This window comes from Ambystoma mexicanum, chromosome 9 (assembly GCF_040938575.1).
Source record: "Ambystoma mexicanum isolate Mex_15411 chromosome 9, UKY_AmexF1_1, whole genome shotgun sequence".
NCBI classification, from domain to species: domain Eukaryota; kingdom Metazoa; phylum Chordata; class Amphibia; order Caudata; family Ambystomatidae; genus Ambystoma; species Ambystoma mexicanum.
The window spans coordinates 34,060,483-34,075,472 of NC_090931.1; the positions used below are offsets into that span (position 1 = coordinate 34,060,483).

The 14,990-nt window shown below is 46.2% G+C and overlaps 1 protein-coding gene across 1 annotated transcript in view; it reads left to right on the forward strand.

Annotated features, from left to right (window-relative positions):
• Positions 1–14,990, forward strand: part of THYN1 (thymocyte nuclear protein 1) — a 278,091-nt gene that overhangs the window by 66,488 nt on the left and 196,613 nt on the right. The window contains exon 2 of the mRNA XM_069614112.1: positions 3,210–3,277. Within this exon, the coding sequence (XP_069470213.1) occupies positions 3,235–3,277 (43 nt within the window). The 5' untranslated portion in view covers positions 3,210–3,234. The remainder of the gene's footprint in view (positions 1–3,209; positions 3,278–14,990) is intronic.

The window sequence follows — 14,990 nt, forward strand, 5'->3', positions numbered from 1 at the left end:
CAATATATGAACACCAGGAAGAGGGTGAACAAGAGAAGGCTTAAGGGGGTAACGGGCAAGACATGGTGTCCCCCCTTTCCTTATGAAGACCAATCTAACCCTTTACCGACCTTTATAGGCTATTGCAACACATCTCCCCACATTACCCCACATTCAAACCACTCTAGTACTGGGAAGAGGCAACTAGGAGTAGTGAACACTAGTAACACATTTAACCGCTCTAGTGCCTGTCTTATGAAATATATAACACTGAGTTAAAGATGTCCTGTTTGGCTCAATGCAAGTACAAATTCTGCTAAACGTGACATGTTTGCTGTGTCTTTAGAATTGAATTCTGAAGACACACTGTAGTGTTATAACGTTCCCAAGACTGGCATGTCTTTATAATTGAAGCTGAAGTTATTTGTGCAGTTCACAAAAGATGTTTTATGGCAAAATGCAAATATTTGGCTACTCATTCTAAATGTAGTTTTCATTTGTATTTTTATGAACATAAGATAATTGTAATGACCAGTACATCTTTTGTTTTTGTTTCATTATGCACAAGAGGGGTGTGTGAGGAACCGAAGGGTATTCTCCCGTTTAGACCCAGAGAGTCCATTATTCAGGTGGCCAAGGAATAGCTGGTGCTCTCAGATCCCAACCCTGGGGGTGGATAAGCAGCAGAGGATCACCTGGGTAGGGGAGCCCGGGGTTATGGTCGAAGAATGCTCCAGGGGAGGAGGATGAGGAGGACGAAGTCCCTGAGGCTTTTATAGGCTTCTCCAAATCAACCTCCCTTCCACCCAATGAATCTCCCTTACCAGAATCCAACAATCACTCTGCATCTGGTAAAACTATTAGGAACCCAAACCCTGTTACAGTGGGAAACGACATCTCTCAGGATCCCTATTTTCTTGTTGCCTACCTGAGTACTCCCAGTCATTCTTCTCCCCGTCCTTCTGATTATTTCCCGAACTCCCAGTCTGCTTTGACAAAACACTACGGTTCCCACAATCCCCCCTATCCTTTCACGACAATAATCCCAGTCATTCCCTCGACAGACTTCCAAACTATTTTATGGATTTTTCCCATTCATTTTTACAAACCCTACCATTCTTACCCTTCCGAGTTTACCAACCCTCTTGGACGACGGTAGATGAACTAGGAGGTAGAAAGAATCCCCATGGGAATACCAGGGCTATAATCCCCTTGCCTGCCATGTTGTCCCGGTTTTGAGGCCAGTCAAGGTCAGGCAAATTCTGATAACTACACACACCTGACTGCCCTTTCGCTTCCCCATAGGGATAAAAGGTGGAGCACAAGAGCACACTATGAGCAAGGCCAAACGCATGAGGAAGCAGCTATTCCAGGACGGCAGTTCAAAACGGAGGAGAAAGGCAGTGAGACCTGAAAGGACGATGAGAAGGGAATTGCCCTTGCCCTTTTCAACCCAGACCCACAGAGCCTCAGAGAAGGGAATTGCAGCTGGCCAATGGTGCGAAGGATGTCAGCGGTACATGGGACCCTTGCGCACTGATAGCCAGTGCAGGGAGAACCGGTTGCCATCGTGGTACCATTCTTGACTCCAGAGGCAGGAGACACCAACCGAGTTCGGCACAGCTGGTGTGTCAAAAGAGCTGATAATAGATTGGACTATGTTGGGCTCAAGGTTGTAAAGAGCAACAGTGCATGAAGAAATAAGACTAAAGTACAACTGTCTTTTTTTAACCAAAATATGTATCATTTAGAGTTCTCCGGCACCACGTGGGTGCTCAATTGAAGACTATGACTGATGCCCCATTCCTGAGCAAGGAGAATGTGTTGACCTGAGAAATTGAAGTGATCATACAAGCGTCAAGCCAAATCCCTTGTACAGTCGAAAGTTTTCGGTTGTTGAAACTACAAGTATCATGAGGCCCTAAGGGAGGCTGGTGTGAGGTGTTGAGGTGGTCATACAAGGGTCAATCCAACACCCTTGTACAATCAAAAGTCCTTAGCATGTTGCAGTACTCTTTGAGGAATATGAAAGTGTAAACCCGACTAAGGGAAATGTGAAACTGGCGTTTGAGCCCGGACGAGGGGAAGGCTGTGTGAACTGTGATATTTTGAAGTACGTACTTACCAGAGAATAACAGAGTGACCCAACGAGATGTGATCGCCCTTCGGAAGACTTTGTTTGAACTAGCAAGTGCTTTAGAAAGCTGGTGGAGGAAGGCCTGAGCCCGGATGAGGAGGACCTAACTAAACTAGATGGTTGTTTAAAAAGACATTGAGACTTTTGAATATTAAAATGAAGAGAGTATGATTGAAAGGCAGTAGTGAATCCGACTGAGGGTCGTCAAGTGAAAAGCTAAGGGAAGTGAATCCCGCATTGTGAGAAAACGTGAACAGTGTTATTTTGGTAAATGTGAACCTTGCTGAAGGATGCCTGCGAATTAGGGCGAAGAGTAATACACCCGTGAACATTGTGACGAAAAACATGAATCTGACTGAGGGATGTCCACAGTGAGTTGTTGGCCTGAGCCCGACTGAGGGAGGCTAGCGTTGATAGAAGGATCGGATCCCGGCTGAGGGGGATCCAAGGGTAAAGAGTAATCTCCTGACATGAAGATTAGTAGAAGGAACTTTTGTTTTGTTGTTTATGGCATAACGCGCCCTCTAAAGCAAGAGACTTTGCATGAAAGCGACTTGGACACAGAAGGTCCTGATATAGAGAAAAGGAACTATAATCTCATGCTGGAGAAGCCCAGCAGGGTGCTGTGCTCAAGAGCCTTGTCCCGTGCTGAAATCGTGTGGAAGGGAGACCCCGGCCATAATATCCTGTCTTATTATTTTGAGAACACTTCTTTCTTTTCTTGTGAACACTGTCCCACTCTTTTTTTGTAGCATAATGATAAGGATTGGCAATAGGTATTCTTAGTATAGCCCCTTTTTATTTGACTGGACTCTACTTGGACGGTATTCTTATTATTTGATGGTCGTAGCTAGCTCCCATCTTAGATTTAGGTTTAGATTAGGCATTTATCTCCCCCATTTTGCAGTTTATTAAACACCCTTGAACTGTGCTCACTTGAGTCTGTCTTGCTTTGATACCAGGCCTTCATTACAAGTGGGACAGGTGCTCATCTATTAGATTTATCGCCCCAGCCACTATCTGTGCTTCTTCGTCTGCCTGTTTTTAATGAACATTGCAGTTGTGTTAAAGTTCTTTATCCATTTTTCATCAGCACTGTATGAGGACTGTGTATCAGGATGTCATCACCCCGGCGGAAGCGTTCACGAATGGAACCCATGGGTAAGTAATGCCCTTCAACAATATATGTACATTTAGCATTCAAACTGTCTTCCCTTCAATGTCGTTGGCACGACTGTCTGTGCATGCTTTTTTGAGGTGAGGTCTACATACAACTAGTTTCTTCCAAAGTCAAACATCGTCTTTAAGTTAGCCTTCATAAAAACGCCTGCATAAAAACAGTTAGGAAAAATGGAATAGAACCTTGCAGCATACTGTGGCGTGCTGGAGGAAGGAGTCAGACAAAGGGGTGGCGTGGTACAAACACTTCTTTATTAAACAATAAACAAAAGGGCCTAACTCTCCCTATTGTAAAGGGTATTCCCTATCAAACTAAGGAAAACTCGGTGCTCGTTGTCACGGTGGTTGTCCAAATGAAAAGGTCCTGTCCTCTGTCCAAAACTATCTAACGCTAGCCCTATCACTATATATCCCTTTTCAGTTCACTGGTATCCACCTTGGCAATTGTGTTTAAAGAGTGTTAATTAAGAGATAATGTTCCACCAGGATATAGAATATCAGGAAGATGGCTCCCTCCTCCTGGTCCAATAGTTAAGTGTCCTTTACTCTAATATCTGAATCCACTTCTTATTAAGCCCTGTACCTCCTTTCAGGCTTCTTGGCTTCCGAGTTAACAAACTGTATAATATAACCAGGTGAAGGCCTCTCCTCTCCTGGTTCACTTGAATGGCTAGTAACTGCTCTTATTAAGCCTTCAGCTTCTCTCCAGGCTTCTCTCACATCGAATTTAAATGTTCCACATCCTCCTAGTTTTTGTGGTTCAATGACACTTTGACAAACTTTGTAACAGGTACTAGGATGAGGGAGATCACTCCTGAGGTTTACTTAATTTTGATTGGTATTACCCAATTTGGTATTGCCCAATTTGATTGTTTTCAAATTGATCATATGATACATCTGGCTGAATTCGACCCACCCGTAATTCATGGTCTACAGTTCGTGCCTAGTTCATACACATTTTACAATATCATGCGAAGGATTACATAAGTTTGTATTTCCATGAAGACACAATTGTGATGTATGTTCTCGGATCCCGCGGTAACTCTTATTCCAAGTTTCTTCACAATGTAGTTCAGCTAAAGCATACGCTTTAGGTTTGTTCTTCATTGTCCCAATGTTTATACAAGGATGAGGCTTGTGAGTGCAGACAACACTTGAATGACAGTTCATATGAAACACAAGGTCTCTTTGCTAAGTTTAAAAAGTCGGCTCTCGGACAACGTAAACATTAACAGAACTCAAAGGCCAAAGGCTGGCTGCAAGTCGAAAACATAGTCCATCATTTTAGAACGTAGAACACACGAAATGGAAATCAAAATGGCAGATGAATCTTAAAATGGCGACGAAGTTTAACCCAAAAATCTGAACTTTGCAACGCGTTTTTCCGTGTAGCACGAATAGGCTTAGGCCAATATAAATACTAAGGAGGCAATATATAATTACCGTTTAACAGGTGGTGTCCAGACTAGAGGGGGCTGCCTGGGGGTGGTGTCACAGGTGAGGGGAGCTGGTGGGTGATGTCCAGACTGGAGGGGGCTGGTGTGTGGTGTCCAGACTGTAGTGGGCTCTCTAGTGGTGGTGCCACAGGTGAGGGAGGTGAGGGCAGTGGAGTGTACTGTCAGAGGGCTGCCTGGGGACATTTCCAAGGTGAATGGGAGCTGGTGGGTGAAACAATCAAATTGGGTAATCACTACCAAACATGGGGAGCGGGGGTTTCCCCCCGTTCCCCATGTTTGGTAGTGATGGCATTTGGGGCAGCAGCGGTGTCCCCCGCTTCTGGCGGTTTGGCAGCAGGGGACGGGGAAAAAAAAAGAAACGGGGACTCTGCAGCGTTGTTTACAACTCACGTAGTAAGGATTGAACTGACGCTGCAGGGTCTGAAGAAAACCGGATGCCAAAAGGTAAGTAGGAGTTGGGTGGGGGATGTATTGGGGGCTGTGGGTGATAAAGTTTGGCAGCAGCAAAATTGTCTTTGTCGCGGAATTGACCCAGGTCAATTCGGCCACGAAGAATTCTGCCCTGGCCAAATCGTATACATCCTTTTGATTGACTTTGCCAATTCCATGAAACGAGGGAGATTACTCCGGTGGCTTTGGTTATCTTCACAACAGTTACTGAGATGAGGAACATTACTCCTGAGGCTTTGGTTATCTTTACTACAATTACTGAGACAAGGGAGATCCCTCCCGATGCTTGGATCAGCTTTGCAAGAATTACTGAGACGAGGGAGATCACTCCAGATGCTTTCATCAACTTTGCAAAAGTTACTTAGATGAGGGAGATTATTCTTGATGCATTTGTTATTCTCCCCCCAGACTCTACAGGGTCTACTGTGGTTCCCATTAACTCTTTCTTCCCGGGACCACGTAGCTGGTTCTTCTTGGGACGTTGGGGCCGCTCTTCAGCGTTTCATCGCTGCTCTTTTCTTACATCTCTCAGCACTGCTTCAGTTCTGCAGGGCCTCTGGTTCACCAATGGACCAACCGGTTCACCTCGCTGAGGTCATGCCACCATTAGCCGGATCCTCCTTTTGCACTGCTTGTAGTTTCCAAGGCTTCCTCCGATCTTCCAGCCACATCCTCTCGACCTAGGACTTGTTTCTGTGTCTTGCTAGTTAGTTGTCGTGTTTGAACTTTCTGCGCAGGTGCGTCTTCACGCTGGCTTGTCTCTGGTTTCCCCGGTTCTCTTTCAGGTAGTCCTTTGTCTGCTTTTTTTGGTCGGTAGATGTGTCCTGCCCAGCAAAATGTCAAAGTCCTTTGTATCAATGATGCACTCTTCAGGCCTCCTCGGGCACCTCTTCTTAGTACTTTGGAAGTCACATAAAGGAGTAGTTTTAGAACTCCTGTAATCCTCTTCTTCGCAGTATTTCTATAAGACACTTTATAGGACGAAAAGGAGGAGTGTCAATAACACACAGTGGCACAGTCAGGGGCTTTTCTTACAGGTCTTAGTGATTTTGGGGACGCAAAGGTAAGCGGGTTAGCCAGTTCCACCGTGGAACAGAAGTCACTCCCTGTGAGGACCTCCCCCACCCCAAGGTGGAATATCGGGCAGATTCCTCACCTTCCTAGCCTCATAGCTAAAGGTTCCCCCATGGGGAGAAGTGATTTGATCCCACGATTCGTCATAATACATATTAACTAAACAAATCAAATTGCTAAGTAAGATGAAACATTATATTGAATATCAATCACAAGAGAAGTGGGGTTATAAAATCTTAAGAAGATAAACCAAAACCCCTACGTACATACATTATAGCCTTAAAGTGCTAAAACTAGCAAGTAGAAACCTCTATTGGACCTAAAGAAGTTATAAAGTGCAAAGGTTTTAAGATTTAAAAACAATTTCTCAGAAGTTCATATTTGTACTTGACCATGAAAAGCACTGTTTCAATACTGTAATGTGTCATTTTAATTGGCAGCATATTCAGGGTGCATTCATGCATAATATTATTAGTTAATTATCAACACAGATAACTTCAAAACTGGATTCTGGCTTCTTGATGGTTCCTCTTTCAAAAGGTTGTCAACATTCTCCAACAATTCTTTAGCAGATGTGTTTCTGTTTTTATTTTCCATCTCCCTTCTCAAGCACAATTCTCACATGTTCAGCACTTGCCATGTCATATGCTCTTCTCAGCTTCGTAGCACCCTATGAGACTTGTCATGCCTATTTGGTGTCTCGTGTAGCCAGTACTCCTCTTGGTGTCTTGTCAACTGTGACAAAGTCCCCTGCCTTACTCTGGACACATCAATTGTGGTTACCAATGAGGCCTGCTACCTCACAGAGCTAGTGGATTGTGGACAGAGGAATGGTATGGGGAGGATCCCCTGGTCATTGCAATTTAGCATGCTCCACTGGGCAGGAGATAGCCACATGCCAGGCAAAGTGCTATTGGTACTTCCAGGGCCATACTAGGAAAACCTGCAATCTCACAAAGAGCAGGGCAACTGCTCTCCAACTTGGGCTCAACAAGATGTGGGTTCCACCCTCATCAGAAACTATTATCCCAACTATAAAACACATATCCAGTTCCCATTACAGATATAGCTTCACTGCGGTCCGTGAACTCCCACATACACTCACTAAATCAGAGGTCCAACCTCAGTTTGGGTGACATGATCAGACATCTGCTACACCTGTGGGAAGCAATACCACAGCACCAATGAGGATACGCAAGTGTGGGTCCTAACTCCCAGACCGGCCCATGGAAAGGCCCTGCTAAAAGATAAAAAGGATGTACCCAGAAGGAGACGTGTGGGTGTTTTGAGAAGATGAAGGTAGGAGCTTAGAGCAAGTTGGCAGTTCGAGAGAGAGCAGCAGGAAAGCGAAAAAAAGAAATGAGCCGTGGAAATGATAGTGGTAGAGGAGACATCAGTAGGTGGATGGAGGGAGAAATCAGGAGATGGTATGGGGGAATATCAGGCAGTATTAAGACAGTCATCCAGACGAGGTTGGGTCAAGGAGAAAACCCAGAGGGCTAGCAAGGTGAAAGCTAGTGAAGCCACAAAGGAATGAGTGGGCGCACTTTGCCAGAGGCATTAGGTAAGAGTGAGATCACAGCCCTAATGGGTTAAACCCACAGTGGGAGGAAGTATGAGTATGTGCCATGACCAACTGGAGAATCAAAACCAAAGGAGAGGTAGAGGGTAGACAATCAGTCTAGTAAAAGGAGGTGGTGCGGACTGCATACGACCATCCTTGGAAACTGGGTCTAGTAACCCCAGTTGGCCCTGTCATCTTCAAGTGAAAGAGAAACTCCAGCTGTACCTTTAGACCCAGCAACACCTGGCAATGTATGCTTGAGTTTGACCGTGAAGATGCACCTTACTTCTATTAAAACCCATTTTTACTTAAGGTCATGTTTTGATTCTTGATCAGCCCTGTTCTGCTGAATAACATACACCGTCTAGCAAGGGGACATGCCCACTTGGTTGCGGTCGTTTTACTGCCTGAAGGCCATCTTGCAGCATTTCTCGTGGTGATTTATTTTAGGAGGGCTGGGTCAGGGTACCTTTTTCTGTTGACAAGTGTTAAGATGGATTTCTGAACTCTGACTTGTTGGGCAGAGGATCAGAAGGCCAGCCTAGTTTCTTGGAACAGGGTAACCTCTGGACAAGCCAGACCAATCAAGGTAGCTATGGCAGGCGGTCAAGACTAAGTCTCAGGAGGGGTGAGGGTGACTAAAAGACCTCAATGAGCACACAGAGCAAGGACACTTACAAATTTCTCCAGACAGGTGTTATATCAAAAATATAGACACATTTATTACACGGCCTTTGTAACATAGAGCATAGCAAAAGAATCACAGCAATCCTACTAAACCAATACAACACAATCAATACAAGGTATATACAATACCATTGGGGCCTAAAGGGTTAAAGGCACGAAATATATTCACATACTAGAGGGGCAGGAAAATAGGCAGTGCAGATAGTTTTTAATCCCCTTCAACATCAAACACACACCTAACTAAGAGGCAGTCCAAACCCTAAGAAGAGAGGAGCCTTATGCTCAATAGAACCTGTAGTGCAGGCGCACGCAGTTGTTCCAGTGGGCAAAACGGGGTCTCTTCAGGGGTCTCTAGCAGCTCAGGAAGGTGGGTGAGGCGATGAAGAATAGATTCCCACTATTCGAGGAGGGCCTCTACTTGAAGGCAGAGGTGATTCCAAGGTTCGGGAATAGTTTGCTAGTTCGCACAAGCAGTGGAAAGGAGAGGGACCCCCAAGGGCCACTGGTGCGTAATAATGGATGGAGACGCTAGGGACCACCGGTTAGGGTTCGGTTTACTCACTGATCCCAGGCGCACTCCGGACCAAACTCCGCCAGTCGAGTCCACTTCGGTTGCGGGTTCTACTGCGGCAATATAACGGCTCTACAGCTTTCAGTTCCGGAGATACAATGAGGATCCCTAAATGGGACAGTGGCAATTTCTCCACTCCTGGTGGATGGATCAGCCCAGATTCACTGCAGCGGGCTTCAAGGGCAAGAGGGTCACAAATGCAGCACACCTGCAAAGGTCGTTGTTGGGGCGGGGCAACACGGTAACCGCGTTTACTCCGGTCCTGGCACACTCGTCTCACTTCAGACCTGGGAATGCCAAGTGTTCGAAATTCGGTGCGAGGGTGCTGGGGACACATAGCTAGCAGTATACCAAGTTTTGAGGGCCTCCTTGAAACGACAGCGGAGACAGAGCAAAGGTCCTGCGTAAGCTGGTCAGCCCATTGGTTGGCCCAGGGACACTTCTGAGAAGGCTTACTTGCAGGGTTTGTTCTGGGTGCTGAGAATAGTTGGTCCGACTATTGTAATGGGTTGAGACATCTTCGCAGACCTTCTAGGATGGCCAGATGCAGAGGGGTCCCACGGGATGACAGCGGGCTCAGGGTGCCAAACCTTCCAGCGGTTCCTCGACTCGGCTTCTTAGTTTCAGAATACTGGGATCCTATCCTTGGTTCAGTGAGAACTCCAGAGAGGTATGGGTGTTTTCAGCCTCCTCTTATCCAAAGTTCCCTTCGCGCCAAAACGGAGAGGACCCAATGGGAGATCTGCTCACAAATACACACTGTATACGTGGACCAATCACGGACCACAGTGGTTCCAGGCATTCAAGGCACTCCAGACTCTCTGGCACCCATGATGTGTATTGGGGACAGACACACCAGCCCACATCCTGGAGGCACACACACAAGGCATGCAGAAGCCCGCGAAAGCTTGGCGTTACGTGGGAAACTCATGTCCAAACCTCATATGGCAAGTGCTTGACTTTTCACTGCGTCTTGTGGTATGGGTGTTCTTCTTCTGTTCATAGGATCTTTGGAAAAGTGCTCTGCTTGGCTTTCTAGCCCCTCATTTGACATATACTTGCCCTTCAGTCCAGCATCTCTTGTGGCAAGGAAAGCCTTTCTCAAGTTGCACTGCTCTTCTAGCCACAGGTTCTTTCAGCCTGTAACACTCCGTAGCTCATTGTTTCACTTTCAACAGCTTCTCTCATCAACTTGAGTGGCATGGATTGCCGCATCTATCCCCTTCCTCTCCACTCCTGGGTTTCGCTCATCAAATCAATAACCATTATGGCCACCATTTTTGTTTCTGCTTCTTGGCTGTTGCTGTTTGAGGATCCACTATGGCACCGGCTACCCTTCAAGTCTGTGGATGCTTGGATCAGTCCGTATGGTGTGAGAAACCTGAAGATTTCTCACCCGCTAGTCCCCAGAGATCTGTCATCCAGGTGACCAGGACACAGCCATCGCTATTGGATCCTGTTCCTGGGGGTGGACCTCTGGGGGACGATCACCTAGATGGGCGGGGGGGGGTCTTCTGGGAGTGGAAGTGGGACACCGATGGGTGAGATCGGTAACCTCTTCCTTATAACATCTTTTCCCCATCCTACCCGGTAGGATACTTCGAAGCTCTACTACCTGCCCCCCTTCTGACGCATACACTTTCTTAAACCAGACTAACAGCAGAGCGGTTTACCTGACATGTCCAAACACAGGGTCAGGCAGAGTCAGGCAATTGACAAAACTACACACACCCGACTGCCCTTTCCCTTCCCCACATGGATAAAAGGTGGTGCATGAGAGCACACTTTGAGCAAGGACAAATGCACGAGGAAGCCGCTATTCCAGGACTGCAGTTCGAACGGAGAAGAAAGGCGGCGAGACCGGAAAGGACAACGAGGAGGGAAGTGCCCTTGCCCTTTTCTACCCAGACCCGTGAAGCCTCTGTGAAAGGAATCACAAGACGTGGAACTACAGCTGACATATGGTGTAACAGATGTGAACTGTGCATGGGACCCTCCCGCGCTGATAACCGAGGCGGGGAAATGCGCTTGCTACCGTGGTACCGTCCTTGAGTCCACAAACAAGAAATGACAAGGAGTTCAGCACAGCCAGTGAGTCAGATGGAGAACCAATAGTAAACCGGACAGTGTTGAGCAAAGGCTGCAAATGGCAACATGATATGAACCAAGTACTTGTGTGCTCATGTACTTTTAAAGCCCAGGGAAAGACCAGCTGCAGAGTGGTCTGGCGCCACATGGCTGCCCATTGGAGAGACTCTGGCTGGCGCCCTTTTCTTGTGAACATTACAGTAACAAGCGACCATAGGAAAGGCCAGCATAGAAAGTTATGGCGGTCATACAACGTTCAGGCCAAAATCCCTTCTACAATTGAAAGTCCTTATCCCATTACCCACATTTTCACCTTGTGAAATAGGCATGTGTGCCTGGCTGAGGGAAGCGCAGTGCGAATGCCAGAGAAAGCCTGACTGGAGGCTTAAGAGAAAGCCTGACTGAGGGCTGGAAAAAGCTAAGGGAAGTGAATCCTGCAAGGTGATACAACCAAGTCAACTGTGTTAAAATGGCAAAATGTGAACCCGACTGAGGGAGGTCAGCGTTGCAAAAAGGATTGGAGCCCGGTTGAGGGGGGATCCACGGGCGAAAGGAAATCTCCCGACGGGAAGATCACTGAGAGGAACTTTTGTTTCGTTGTTTGTAGCACATCAGGCCCTCTGAGGCAGGAGTCTTGGTGTGAAATAGACTTGGCCCCTGATATTTTGGAAACTGACTGTAAGTTCGTGCTGGAGAAGCCCAGGAGTGCGCTGTGCTCAAGAGTCGTGCCTTGTCCCGTACTAAAAATGTGGGGAAGGGAGAGCCCAATTATACCATCCTGACTTATCATTTTGTGAACACTTCTTTCTTTTCTGGTGAACATTATCCCACACTATTTTGTAATTTACCGGTAAGGATTGGCAATGGTTTCCTTTTAGGATAGGCCCTTTTTATTTGACAAGACGCCACTAGGACTGCCTTATTATTATTTGATGGTTGTAGCTTGCTCCCGTCTTAGATTTAGGTTTAGATTAGGCGTTTATTTCTACACATTTATACAATTTAATAAACACCCTTGAACTGTGATCCCTTGTGTCTGTCTTTACTGTTGCCACCATCAGTTCCTTACAATGGGCACTGGTGAATATCTCAGACACCACTTTCTAGATCGGTCACTTGGGTTTGATGTTGGCTACTTGTCCCAGGTATGCGGGTCCACTGACTAATGCATTATCGGTTTACGAGTCTCGCAAATGAAAACGTAACTCCTAGCCTTAAATACATTTCATCACAGTGATCCGATTTTGGAAAGTGGTGCTTGGGTGGTTCTAATGGTAACGGATCACCAATACTACCTCCATTATCAACAGACTTTTCAGACCAGAATGCTTTATTCGTAGCGTGATGAATCCTTTAATTTCGTCTCTTCTCCCCATGGACAAGCCCCTTCCCATGATGCCAAGTAGGTTAGGCTGCTACCTGATAGTCGTCCTGGGGGTGGTGCTCAGCAGGAGGATCTCATGGGGAGAGACTCCACCTCTATGGACAAGGACAAGCAACTAAGGGACACATGGTATAATCCCCCTCACCCAACACCCTATGCAACTCCCCAGTTTGTAAACCCCAGTCATATAGCTAGCCATCCCATATACCTATGTAGGTCCATAGACCTGACTTCCACTGAGACAAAGAAGAACATGGACTACCCAAGGGAGAGTGATGATAGAAGTGCTTGGCCGAGTAGGTGGCGCAGAGGAATAAAGATCAAAGGGCCAAGGACATTGAAAAGGGACTTAATAATGCCAACCAGCCGATATAAAAAAGACAAAGGACAACCTGAGCAGAGACAGCCAACCAGCAGGAGAGGCAGTCCAGCCCGGGAATTTTAACGAGAGGATGCCAAGGAAGCCGCAAGCAACACACTCTCCAAGTACGGAGGCTGGAGAGGGAAATCCTTGGTCCAGTGGCGTGGAACAAGTCCAGAGCTGGAAGGCAGAGGTGTAACCCGAAGTGGGTGGACCGAATTATCACTGAAGAACACTGTGACTGCCAGCAACATCCTGCAGCTGAGCCGCGCAGGAGTGCACCAAATGGAAGGAGACCAATGCGAATCAAGATCCGCTGACCTATCAAGAATCGGAACGGGTGCGACAGCAATAGTGAAAGAAGTGATAGTCATCTTCAGCACATTGGTTGGTCACATACCACTACTAAAGATAACCATACTAAGGAGTGCCTCAGTAGTCATTCTTGTCGGTGCAGTGTTTGGCCGCAAACCACTGTTGAAGCAGTTGTTAAGAGAAAGTGTATTGCAAGTCAATATTCTCGTGGCAATACTTGGCAGGAAAGTGAGCCAGGTCTGCCAAAACCAAGTCACAAAGAAGTTCAGGTTTGGGACCCACAAGAAAAGGAGATTGTGAACTATTTCCTGCACCATAGTACTTGGTTGGAGAGTATACCAAGTACTCCTGGGGGAAGAAGAGAAACCTGGGTCTGGGACCCTCATCACAATTGGATCTTTGCTTTACGTGAAAGGCCAGGAGAAGGTAGTCATTCTCCTGGCAAATTGAACCCAGAAGGAGGATCAAACCAGCGATCCAGGCGAATGGAGGTATTCCACCTGGGAAACAAAGTATTGAACTTTCTGGTGCACAGTGTTGGAGGACCTGCAACCCTTTTGTTTGTTTGAAGCACTAAAACCAGGGGAAGGGAGGCATTCCCCTGGTGGAGAACTTTCAATCAGAACTGTGCCTCCTCGTCCAGGAGAAGGGGAGTCATTCTCCTGGACCAAGAACGTTGGTACAACTTTTTAGTTTAGTTATAAGTGTAAGGGACAGAGATAGGGACATTTATTTTGACACAGGACAGTGGACTCCTTAAGTTACTAAGACATCCTGACTGACCCATTAGCATTTTAGTTGTCACGCCTTGAAGCACGTGTGCATAGGCGCGTTATAAATGCCATATCATATCATATATCTCAGGGAATCCCCTCGTAGATACAGGGAGAGGTAGGTTTTCTCTTTATTTTTGTCTCGAATAAAAGGCTATAGTAATCACTGTGCCACCTATGTCAGTGTCCTCCTTCTGCACCCTTACAGTAGACAGTGGCAATTAATTAAAAAAATTCTCATTTTCGAGCACCAAACCCATTTATTTATAACACATGTCAGAGAATCCTCTTGTCCCTCGTTCTGATTTGTTATTCTTTATGATCTCACAGATGGTTTCCTTAGTGATGCCGTTCCTCTTAGGCACTTCAATCCCCTGCGGAAAAGTTACTTTACTTGTAATCCCCCCCCCCCCCCCCCGAGTTATTAAAATGATTTGGGTAAACCAATGGCACAGACCCTGGAATCCTAAATTGACTTCAATGTGTATTAGACCGGTGAGCTTGGCAAAGGCTCTTGTGACAACAGGTCTTTGATCATTGCTGCTTTTAAATGTCTGATTCTTTCGTCCGGCTAAATACCTACATTAACAAAGTATCTTTAACAAACAGCAGCTCTAGTTCTGGCTGTAAAATATATGCTGGTGTTGATTTTGTGGCAGAGAAGGAGCAAAGAAATGGATTTTCAACAAACCTGTATGCATCACTTTTAGCATGTGCTTACAGCTCACGGACATAACATGCGAAAGATATTGATGTCATCTCAAACTTTTATTTTATTTATTTTTATTTTATTGTTTAAAGTGCAGACTTGGCTCGAGAGCAGCAGAGCGCTGTATAAAGGGTGGGTAGCCAGCATTTGGACTGGCATCTTTTAACAGTAGCACAGTACTGTGAGGGCTGTGCGTCTGTATGTGCGTCCATTGGAATTAGTCCTTGGTCAGGTGTTGTTGAAAGAGCCATGTTTGGAGACA